Below are 12718 nucleotides of genomic sequence, written 5' to 3'. Positions count from 1 at the left end.
TGTGGAGACCAGGTTGTTGGGTGTATCTAAGGCAGAGATTGATAGGTTCATGATTGGGCATGGCACCAAAGGTTATGGGGAGAAGGCCGAGAACTGAGGAGGAGGTTAAATAAAAGGATCAGCCATGATTGAATGGTGGAGTAGATTTGATGGGCCAGATGGCCTAATTCTGCTCCTATGTCTTATGGTCTGATGGTTACAATTGGAAATGCTATTTTTGCAAGTAAATATTTCTCTATTTTTCTGTAAATAATATTGATTTGAAATCCGAGCTATATTACAGGTGATGGTTACATTTTGACTTTATAACCCTCTTTGCAATGTAGTCTTTTTCCTTCTCAAGTTATAGGAACAAAACTCAACAAATTATTGAGAAAATATTTAATCCTATGGCAATGTGGAAACAATTCACATTGAGAAATATAACTGAAAATGCTTCAATTGTTTACTCATCACTTTTAGTAGTTTTCCTTCAAACCATATGTAAATAATGTAAAGGGTCAATAAACACATAGTTCCAAGTTTCAAGTCTACTTGTAAGGTCCTTGCACCTAAACTAAACCTGATTCTCCTGAACTCTATCAATGACATTCCACAATGTGGAGCTGAATGCACTGGCACAATACAAGTTGCTCATGGGCCCTTGGGAGCCACTGCTATCAGGTCTGCCAACCTCAATGTGGAGCTGGTTGGTTCCAGTGAGTCAGCTCAGGCTGACCTGAAGCACCACAGTCCTATGTCCTATGTCCTATGCAAGAAGATGGTGTTAGCCTACAGCTCATGTAATCATAACCATCTTTATATTAAATGACCACTGCATTATCTTCTAAGAATACAAAGAACAACTTTACTATACATCTCCACATTATATTGCATTTCGTGGCGTGCGATTTAAAGTCATTTTACATTCAGTTAGTGAAGTGAATGATATATTTTCTATTCCCCTTGTTATGATCTATGCCTCCCTGGACTGTTACCAGATGCAGCACCTATGATCCACATTTTGCTGTCAATTTGAGATTTTTATATTTTTTCTTCTTGTCACTTTACTAAAGTCTCTTTCATCTTCTTGTATTTTAAATTAGAATGTTCCCTCCTTCTGCTCTTTTGCTGTGATTTAACACCACCCCTCATCAAGCTATAATTGAAGCTCACATTTGCTATCTTTGACTGTAACTCTCCATATTCAAATTCTGATTTTCATTGAAGTTGTTTTTTTAAAAACATGTAACGATTTTTCTCATTTATATTGCCAATGGAAGTCAGGTCTTCACCAACGGTCATAAATTTAGCCTTCCTCACTTCCCTTTGACATTTCTTTTGTGAAAACTGGTCAGTTATACGAGTGGTCTGAAGGTACTCAATGATAATAAGATAATATGAACACAAGAAAATAGGAGCAGGAATAGGCCACCTGGCACTTTGTAGCCTGACCCATCATTCAATATATTCAGAGTTTGATCTACATTGGTCTCAACTTCTCATTTATGCCATCTCCCCTAACCTTCAAATCACTATTATACAGTATATATTTATCACCACTTTAAGTTCTTCTGAGGATCTAGCTTTTATAATTCAGTGGGGTAGAGAATTCCAGCCATTTAACCACCTTCTGAGAAAAAAAACATTTCTGTGCACCTCTGAAGTACTTGTTGCTTCCGCCTGCTAATATCTGCAATTCACGTATGAGATCTTGTTGAACATTTATTAGTACTTTATTTAAACGACTGAGCCCCATCTTGAAACTATGACCCCTTGTTCAAGTAGTTCCCACTCTTATCGTCTCTCCCTTGATAAGACTCTCACTCCAGGAATTAGCCTGGTGAATCTGCTTTGGATTGCCTCCAATGCTACCACATCTTTTTTTTAAAAAAAGATGAAGATATTCTAGCATTGATAAAACTAAAGTACTTGATATGGGCCTCGCCAACACCCTGCACAATTGTGACTAAACTTCCCCATTTATAAAGTCGGTCTCTCTGCAACATTTTCCTGGATTAAACCCGGGTCTCTGAAGTTGTAAAATAACAGCACAATCTGCCACACAACTGTGTTTCTGCTTTTGTGCAATTGAAGAATATCTTTTTGTTATTCTGGGAAATGCACAGAGGAAAAACTTATTCAAAGTAATATGAAGATTTAGGAAAGCATTTGATTAGATTACATTTTACTTTATTTGTAGAATTCAGTTTATATAATAACTGACTTGCAATTTATTGAATATGAAATTCAAATAAAAATTGTATTGTGGCATCTCAACTGCATGAAGCATCAAATATCTATATATAACATAGATAAGTCACTTGATCTGTGTGGATTATACCCTAAGGTTCCAGAAGAGATAGCTGAAGAGATTGAGAAGGCATTAGTAGTGATCTTTCATGACTAACTCGATTCTTGAAAGAATTACTTGATTCTGGTTAGAGATCTGGAAAATCACAAGTGCCACTCCACTCTTTTAGAATGGATGGAGGCAAAAGACAGGGAATTATAGGCCGTTTTGTCTTACTTCAATTTAAGTGAAATGTTAGATTTCCTTATTAAGGATGAAGTTTCGGGTACTCGGAAAGACATGATAAAATAGGCCAAGGTCAGCATGATGTCCTGAAGGGAGATCTTGTTGAACAAATCTGTTTTAATTCTTTGGACTAGTATCAAGCAGGACAGGCAGAGGAGAGTCAATGGATGTTGTTTACTTGGAGTTTTAGTAGGCCTTTGACATGGTGCCACACGAGGCTGCTAAACAAAATAAGAGCCTATGGCATTACAGAAAAGGTACTAACATGAATAGAAGGTTGGCTGACTGGCAAAACGCAGAGAGTAGGAATAGAGGAGGCCTTCTCTGGTTGGCTGCAGTGACTATCGATGTTCTGCGGGGCGGGTATTGGGTCTGCTGCTTTTCATGTTATATGTTAATGATCTGGATGATGGAATTAATGGCTTTGTGACTGTTTATGACAATGCGAAGATAGGTGGAGGAGCAGGTAGTGGTGATGGAGCAGGGAGTCTGTGGTAGGACTTGGACAGGTTGGCAGCAAGGCCAAAGAAGAGACAGATGGAATACAGCACAAGGAAATGTATGGTCATGCACTTTCATTGAAAGAATACAAATGTAAACTCTTTTCTAAATGGGGAGAGAATTCAGAAATTGGAGATACAAAGTTACTGAACCTGCAAGGGAATGTACTATCGTACACCTGGTCCTGTGCAATGAGACAGATAAAATCAGTGATCTTGTAGATGGGGACCCTCCTGGAAAGAGTGATCATAGTATGATTGAGGTTCACATACCAATGGAGGGTGTAGCAGTTTGATCTAAAGCCAGTGTATTATGCTTAAACAATGGAGGCTACAATGGGATGAGGGAAGTGTAGACTGGGAACACAGTCTGGATATGGTGGGATGGTTGAGGAACAGTGGAAGACTTTCAAAGAGATTTTTCACAGTTCTCGACAAAAGTATATTCTGGTTAAAAGCAAGGACAGTAAGGGTGGGGAAAGCCAGCCTTGGATAACTAAGGAAACTAAGCAACAAAGAACCACTAAGCGAGCAATAAAGAAAGGGAAGCTAGATTATGAAAATAACCTAGCACAAAATATAAACACAGATAGTAAAAGTTTTTATAATTATATAAAGTGGAAAATGGTGGCTAAAGTGAACGTAGGTCCGTTGTAGGATGAGAAGTGGAAATTGATATTGGGTAATGAGGAAATGGCTGAGGCTTTGACTGACTATTTTGTGTAAGTCTTCATGGTGCAGTACACGTCACGTCCAACGTGCCAAAGAGAGATGTTATGGATGAGAAGGGAGGTGAGGACCTTGATACAATAGCCATCACTAAAGAGGTACTGCTGAGCAAACTTGTGGGCCTGAAATAGATAAGTCCCCTGGTCTTGATGGAATGCATCCGAGGGTACTGAAAGAGATAGCAGAAGTTATAGTTCAGGTTTTGGTGACAATTTACCAAAATTCTTTGGACTCTGGGAACCTCCTGACGGATTGGAAGACAGCGAAAGTCACACCACTGCTCAAAAACGGATGTAAGCAAAAGGCAGGTAACTATAGGCCAGTTAGTTTAATATCTGTAGTTAGGAAAATGCTTGAACCTATCATTAAAGAAGAAATAGCAAGGCATCTGGAAAGAAATGGATCCATCAGGCAGATGCAGCATGGATTGAGCAAAAGCAGGTCCTGTTTGTCAAACTTGCTGGAGTTCTTTGAGGATATAACAAGTGCAGTGGATAGAGGGAAACAGATGGATGTTATTTACGTGGATGTCCAGAAGGCGTTTGATACGGTGCCGTATAAAAGACTTATCCATAAGAGTTGGGGGTGATGTATTAGCATGGATAGAGAATTGGTTAACTAATAGAAAGCAGAGTGTTGGGATATATGGGTATCTTGTTGGCAATGAGTGGTGAGCAGTGTGCCGTAGGGTTGGTACAACAGTACACGATATACATTAGCAATCTGGAAGAGAGTTTGCTGATGATACTAAATTGAGTGGAAAAGCAAATCATGCAGAAGATACAGAGAGGATACAGAGAGTCTGCAGAGAGATATAGATAGATTAAATGAATGGGCAAGGGTCTGGCAGATGGAATACAATGTTGGTACATGCAAGGTCATCCACTTTGTAAGGATAAATGGAAGAGCAGATTATTATTCAAATGATAAAAAATTGCAGCATGCTCCTGTGCAGAGGGACTTAGCAGTGCTTGTGCATGAATCACGAAAGTTGGTCTGCAGGTGCAGTAGGCTATCAAGAAGGCAAATGGGATGCTAGTCTTCATTGCTAAGGGATTAAATTTAAGAGCAGGTGAGGTTATGCTATAACTGTACAGGGTACTGTGTGCAGTTCTGGTCTCCTTACTTAAGGAAAGATACAATGGCTTTGGAGGTGGTACAGACAAGGTTCACCAGGTTGATTCCACAGATGAGGAGGTTAGACTATGAGGAATGATTGAGTTGCCTGGGACTGTACTTGCAGGAATTCAGAAGAATGAGGAGAGATCTTATAGAAACATATAAAATTATGAAAGTGTTAGATAAGATAGAGGCAGGAAAGTTGTTTCTACTGATAGATGAGACTAGAACTAGGGGATATAGCCTCAAGATTCGGTGTAGATTTAGGATGGAGATGAAGAAGAACTGCTTTTCCTAGAGGGTAGTGAATCTGTGGAATTCTCTGCCCAATGAAGCAGTGCAGGCTACCTTAGTAAATATATTTAAGACAAGGTTGGATAGATTTTTGCATAGTAGGGGAATTAAGGGTTATGGGGTAAAGGCAAGTAGGTGGAAATGAGTCCATGGTCAGATCAGCCATGATCTTATTGAATGGTGGAGCAGGCTTGACAGGCCTGATGGCCTACTCCTGCTCCTATTTCTTATGTTTTAGGAGTCACTTTGATTTGGTCTGCAGGATTCCCTAAAGGTTTAACCTGGAGGTTTAGTCAGTAGTAGAAAGGTAAATGTGATTTTAGCATTCATTTTAAAAGGACTAAAATATAAAAACAAGGATGACATTGCCCAGACCACATTTTAAGTATCGTAAGCAGTTTTGAGCCCTTCAGAGAGGATCAAGAGGTTTAAAAGAAAGGGTTATCTAAAGAAAAACAATTGATGGCCCTGGGCCTATATTTGCAAGGTCTTGATACAGTGGACATGGAGAGGATGTTTCAAATAGTGTGAGACTCCAGACGAAAACGCACAGCCTCAGAAGAAAAGGACATTCCTTTAGAGCAGAGATGAGGAAGAATGTCTTCAGCTAAAAGATAATGAATCTGTGGAATTTATTGCCTCAGACAACTGTGGAGGCCAAAGACATTGAGTATATTTAAAGCAGAGGTTCATAGGTTCTTGATTAGTAAGGGTATCAAAGATAACAGGGAGAAGCCTAGAGAATGGAGTGAGAGGGAAAAATAAATCAACTGACAGAGCAGACTAGATGGGCCAAATGACCTAATCTACTCATACATCTTCTGGTCTTATCATGTCACAAACACAACTTACAAACGTATATACCATCCCAGTTTTCTGATATTAATAGAAATATCCTAGCTTTCTGTTAGAAATAGTAAAACAATGAAAAAAAATTAGTGAACAAATTGAGGATTTTTAAAAATTTAACTCTATGTATTCCTGGTTGACATATCCACCAACTCTCCCATTCCTCACTTACATACAATGGGTGGCTATAGCAAAAAAGTAACGTTGCACAAAAGTAAAGGAAACACACCAACCGTCTACTAACATCACTGCTATCTGAAACCTGCCACAATATTATCTTCAGAGCAAAGTTTCCTTAACAATTCAATATATCATCATGAAAAACTCTGGTATGTGGAAGTGTTGGCTCCCAGTGACTTGGAAGCGTTGCTCCCATGAAGTCAGAAGGTGACAGGGAATGCAGTTGGGTGTGCAGCTGGAGTGTAACCAGGTAGGAAAGTGGGAGTGCTAATGAAACGTTAAAGGAATTTGCCCAGTTGTACTGAAAACATGCTTTAACACATGTGAATGGATTGTGGCAGAGACTGGGGTCAGCTATGCAGGCAGATTATTGAAGGGAATGGGATCATTTGCACAGACAGATCACTGTGGGGAATCGGTTCAAGCACACAACTGGAATTTGACCAGGAATGGAGCCATGTTTGCGAATGTAATGTGGCTGGGTATGGCACCAATTGTATGGTCAGAATGTTCAGGGGAACAGAGTCAGAAGAGTGCACGGTATGAAAATAAGGCCAGGTGGGTGGCCAGGAGTCAGGAGCAGGCAGTTGGGAACATGGCTAGGTACATCAAAAGAATAAGGTGATGGAAGGGCAAAAGCCTGGGATGGGGAAAAGTCCAATATCAGAAGACAGGAAGAAATCAGTGAACAGAGAGGTGTTGGGGAAAGGAAACACTAAGTGGAGAAATTCAGGGACAAGAATTGTGTATATAATGGCTCATGGGAAGGGTTAGTTAAAGAGTTGTGTGTATATGGGTTTGCACAGATACTTCTCTTTCCAATATTTTTATTAATTTATATATAAGAATACAGAGTACAGGAAAAAATATGTCAATACATTAAACTAAATTGCATATAAAGACTCCTTACCCTATATTCGTACAAATCAATTAGTTCGTAACATTGAAAAATAATTTTTTTATATAAAAAAATCTAACCCACTACCAAGACCGAAGCTAATTAATAGAATAAAAAAGGAAAAAGATTGTTAGTCATCATCTGCGCTTTAACAGGAAATCGAAAGTTTTGAAAATAATTCAGAAAGGGTCCCCACAATGTTTGAAAGTCTTGATTAGATTCAAAGATTGAATATCGAATCTTCTCTAAATTTAAACATGACATCACATTATGTAACCATTGGGTGTGAATAGGAGGGGCCACATCTTTCCATTTAAGCAAAAGCATCCTTTTGGCCATAAGAGACATGAAAGCCAAAATGTGCAAATCAGATGGCTCCAAAATAGTATCCTTTCCTCCAACAATACCAAATAAAGCAGTCAAAGGATTAGGCTTGAAATTTACTTTAAAAGGTATCGAAAAGGTTTGAAATACTTCTTTCCAATATTTTCCAAGACCCGGACATGTCCAAAACATACGAACGAGTGAAGCTTCTACATTATTACATTTATCACAATACGGAGATATATCTAAATAAAAACGAGACAACTTATCCTTAGTCATATGGGCCCACACAGATATTTCATATGGATTTATGTACTTAGTGGTAGAGATTGGCATCAGTGATGTAACAACAAAAATATTACTTTTAAAATTATTGCTTGCATATATATTTTTATTTTACTACTTTTTTAATAAAAGGAGTACTGCTTTATTACACATGTTGACTTTGGTTTAATGTGTAAATCCCAATGCAAAACTACATCACTATGTAGTAAACAGCATTAATTTAGCCACTTGTGGGTGTCAGCTGAAGTCATTTTTTGCGAGTAATGGCTCTACCAAGAAAATTAATGAAGGACGCTGAAATCTACTACACCATCTTTAACAAGTTCAACAGCTTTAATATCATTTTACTTTCAGTTCTCAGCACATTTGCATAGCTTTGAATCAATTTATAATTCACTTTTGTTCAACTTTTTACTTTAGCTGAAATGATTTCTGTTACAGTATAGATTCCCCATCAAATTTTACTACACATTTCTACAAATATGTTTCAACAGCTGGTAATGAAAACTTAATAAACTAGAGTGCAAATGCAAACTCAGAACTCACTCCCTTCAAAATGTTGCTGAAGATAGATTAATTGAAAACTTCAAAACTAACAGATTTTGCTTGGGTATTAAAGGATATGGAATGGAAGTAGGTAGATGGAATTAATACACCGGTCAGCCGTGAACTTAATTGAACCTGAAATCTTATGTTGTATTATCACAGGAAGAAAATACAGATGTAGTCCAAACTGGAATTTTTTTTTGGAATTCTGAAGACAGTTCCTCGGACAGATGCATAATTAAATCTTAATTGATAATCCATGACAGTGAAGCACATCCTCATTTTTTTTTTAGCTATTCCTTCATCTGTTGCCATAACTCTTGCATGTAGCATATTGCTACACAAACTGATACTTACGTGCCTTCGCTGTTCATGGGTGGCCAAGCCTGAAGAAGCAAAACCAAATGCTGAAATTCAGTCCCTTCGTTACTGGTTTCGAGCAATTCCATAAAGAGCTGAAAACGTTTCCCTTCACTTTCAATATCACTCACGTTAACCTAACAATGATAATATTGCACAAAAATAAATTGACGAAATACAACATTTATAAGCATCTCTACAATAAGTTACTATTTTAGCAAACAAAGATGCAGTTTTACTTTAAGGATAACAACTGCGTTTATGTTGTTTTCCTACAATGGGAGCATGCCAATACATGATACTAATGAAAAAATATATTTCTGCTGACAACTATTGCTAAAAAGCAAAATTGCATAGGTCCATGTAATACCTAACTGACAGCATTTTAAAAGAACAGCAAATTGCAATCGGTTACTCTTTTATGGCATCATCCATGTTCAATATATGATATCAAAAAAATTACCAAAATCACTGGTCACCTACAGAACAAATGGTTAAAGAAGACAGGAAGGAAACATTCTTTTACATCCAGTGCAAATGACACTTTCACAAGTTAAATGAAGCAGTGCATTTGAAAACGGAATCCCTGCATCGTGCTGTATAGAACATGTAATGTACTACCAGAATACACAATTCTCCCTAAAAAGCCCAACACTACTAAACAAATTCAATCTAACCCTGTCAGCTTAAAAAAAGAACAATAACTTGTTAAGGATGATAAAATTTCTACTCTGATTCAACATGAAAATAAAAAAAACTGGTAACAATTCAATTTAGAATTCACATTAATGATGATTACATCAAAGACCAGCAAGGGGCAGGCATCAAAGAGTTCAGTAGGATATTTTATAATTTATGCCCATCCCTACCCTAGGGGACAATGGATGCTCTGTTGTTGAGTATCGGACTTTGAGATCAATAAATCTCTGGACTCTAAAGGAATCATGGATCAGACAGCTAAAAGGAACCATAGAAACTACAGCACAGAAACAGGCCTTTTGGCCCTTCTTGGCTGTGCCGAACCATTTTCTGCCTAGTCCCACTGACCTGCACACGGACCATATTCCTCCATACACCTCCCATCCATTTATCTGTCCAATTTATTAAATGTTAAAAAAGAACCCGCATTTACCACCTCGTCTGGCAGCTCATTCCATACTCCCACCACTCTCTGTGTGAAGAAGCCCCCGACTAATGTTCCCTTTAAACTTTTCCCCCCTCACTCTTAACCCATGTCTCTGTAACTGAGTTTCTCAAGTCCTGGCAACATCCTTGTAAACCTTCTGTACACTCTTTCAAGCAACACACATAAAAGTTGCTGGTGAATGCAGCAGGCCAGGCAGCATCTCTAGGAAGAGGTGCTGCCTGGCCTGTGAAACGTCGACTGCACCTCTTCCTAGAGACGCTGCCTGGCCTGCTGCGTTCACCAGCAACTTTTATGTGTGTTGCTTGAATTTCCAGCATTTGCAGAATTCCTGTTGTCTGCACTCTTTCAACCTTATTTATATCCTTCCTGTAATTTGGTGACCAAAACTGAACACAATACTGCAGATTTGGCCTCACCAATGCCTTATACAACCTCATCATAACATTCCAGCTCTTATACTCAATACTTTGATCAATAAAGGCCAATGTACCAAAAGCTCTCTTTACGACCCTATCTACCTGTGACGCCACTTTTAGGGAATTTTGTATCTGTATTCCCAGATCCCTCTGTTCCACTGCACTCCTCAGTGCCTTACCATTAACCCTGTATGTTCTACCTTGGTTTGTCCTTCCAACGTGCAATACCTCACACTTGTCTGCATTAAACTCCATCTGCCATTTTTCAGCCCATTTTTCCAGTTTGTCCAAGTCCCTCTGCAGGCTCTGAAAACCTTCCTCGCTGTCTACTACACCTCCAATCTTTGTATCATCAGCAAATTTGCTGATCCAATTTACCACATTATCATCCAGATCATTGATATAGATGACAAATAACAATGGACCCAGCACTGATCCCTGTGGCACACCACTAGTCACAGGCCTCCACTCGGAGAAGTAATTCTCTACTACCACTCCTTGGCTTCTTCCATTGAGCCAATGTCTGATCCAAGTTACCACCTCTCCATGTATACCTAGCAACTGAATTTTCCTAACTAACCTCCAATTCGGGACCTTGTCAAAGGCCTTACTGAAGTCCATGTAGACAATATCCACTGCCTTCCCTTCATCCACTTTCCTGGTAACCTCCTCGAAAAACTCCAATAGATTGGTCAAACATGACCTGCCACGCACAAAGCCATGTTGACTCTCCCTAATAAGTCCCTGTCTATCCAAATGCTTGTAGATTCTGTCTCTTAATACTCCCTCCAATAATTTACCTACTACCGACGTTAAACTTACTGGCCTATAATTTCCTGGATTACTTTTCGATCCTTTTTTAAACAACGGAACAACATGAGCCACTCTCCAATCCTCCGGCACCTCACCTGTAGACAGTGACATTTTAAATATTTCTGCCAGGGCCCCTGCAATTTCAACACCAGCCTCCTTCAAGGTCCGAGGGAACACCCTGTCAGGTCCCGGGGATTTATCCACTTTAATTTTCCTCAAGACAGCAAGGACCTCCTCCTTTTCGATCTGTACAGTTTCCATGATCTCACTACTTGTTTCCCCTAATTCCATAGACTTCATGCCAGTTTCCTTAGTAAATACAGACGCAAAAAACCTATTTAAGATCTCCCCCATTTCCTTTGGTTCCGCACATAGGCGACCACTCTGATCTTCAAGAGGACCAATTTTATCCCTTACAATCCTTTTGCTCTTAATATACCTGTAAAAGCTCTTTGGATTATCCTTCACTTTGACTGCCAAGGCAACCTCATGTCTTCTTTTAGCACTCCTGATTTCTTTCTTAAGTATTTTCTTGCACTTCTTATACTCCTCAAGCACCTTATTTACTCCCTGCTTCCTATACATGTCATACAACTCCCTCTTCTTCTTTATCAGAGTTGCAATATCCCTTGAGAACCAAGGTTCCTTATTCCTATTCACTTTGTCTTTAATCCTGACAGGAACATACAAATTCTGCACTCTCAAAATTTCTCCTTTGAAGGCTTCCCACCTACCAATCACATCCTTGCCAGAGAACAACCTGTCCCAATCCACGCTTTTTAGATCCTTTCTCATTTCTTCAAATTTGGCCTTCTTCCAGTTAAGAACCTCAACCCTAGGACCAGATCTATCCTTGTCCATGGAGTTGAAGCTGAAAATCAGTCATAATCTTAATGAACCTTGGAGCATATTCAAAGGGCTTGTCTGGCCTACACTAGTTCCAGTTTCTTCATTTTAATCATCATCCTTGATCAGCAGCCTATCTGTTTTAAATCAAATGGAATGTCAACTTTGTTTCTATTGTTAAGCCGCTTTTCAATTCCAGTATTTCATGAGAGACAATTATCTGGGTCTTTAGAGCCAAATCTGAATTTGGACAAATCTCAAACCCAATTCTTGGGTGCCAGAAAATAATTTGGTAGACTCTGACAAATATTTTCAAATGGATTCATTCATTTAAAAAAAATGCCGTTGGTAAGGATTACATCAGAACTGAGATATTTCAGATATACAGAAAGGTTGAACAAGCCATGTACTTGTCTTTTTAAAACAGAAGGCTGAACTGATAGACATCTTTAAGATAAGGGAAGACTGATGGACTGGATGTGGAAAATGTAATTCCAATAAACATGATATCAAAATTGGAGGAGAAAATAAGTTAAAAGGGATACCAGAGATAACAACTTTACTCAATGGAACCTGCAACTTCCTCAACAAGGAAATTGAGGTAAATTGTATAGATGCAGTGGAGGGGGAGCTCGATTAAAACAAGGGAGAAAGATGTAGCAAGGCCGAGGAAAGGCTTAAATGTCAGGTGGGATTATTTGGCTCAATGTCCAATTTCCCTGCTTTTAGATTTATAATTTCCCTGACAGTTTATACTTCATTATCTTACCTATTTTTAAATGACAAAATGGAAAATAAAGACGAAGAATAGCACCGAATTCCATCTGCTTCTTTTATGCACAAATCATTTTATTCACATTGTAATGAAATCCTGCCTATTGTAAAATTAGATTG

General features: G+C 38.7%; 1 protein-coding gene across 3 annotated transcripts in view; it reads right to left on the bottom strand.

Annotated features, from left to right (window-relative positions):
- nbas (NBAS subunit of NRZ tethering complex) overlaps window positions 1–12718 on the bottom strand; it is a 322014-nt gene that overhangs the window by 42209 nt on the left and 267087 nt on the right. For all 3 annotated transcript variants that reach the window (XM_063037332.1, XM_063037350.1, XM_063037341.1), the window contains one exon: window positions 8600–8739. In XM_063037332.1, the coding sequence (XP_062893402.1) occupies window positions 8600–8739 (140 nt within the window). The remainder of the gene's footprint in view (window positions 1–8599; window positions 8740–12718) is intronic.

The sequence above is a fragment of the Mobula hypostoma genome, chromosome 2 (assembly GCF_963921235.1).
Source record: "Mobula hypostoma chromosome 2, sMobHyp1.1, whole genome shotgun sequence".
Classification (NCBI taxonomy): Eukaryota; Metazoa; Chordata; class Chondrichthyes; order Myliobatiformes; family Myliobatidae; genus Mobula; species Mobula hypostoma.
The sequence above is the reverse complement of the archived record's forward strand: the minus strand, read 5'-3'. Positions and strand labels throughout refer to the sequence as shown.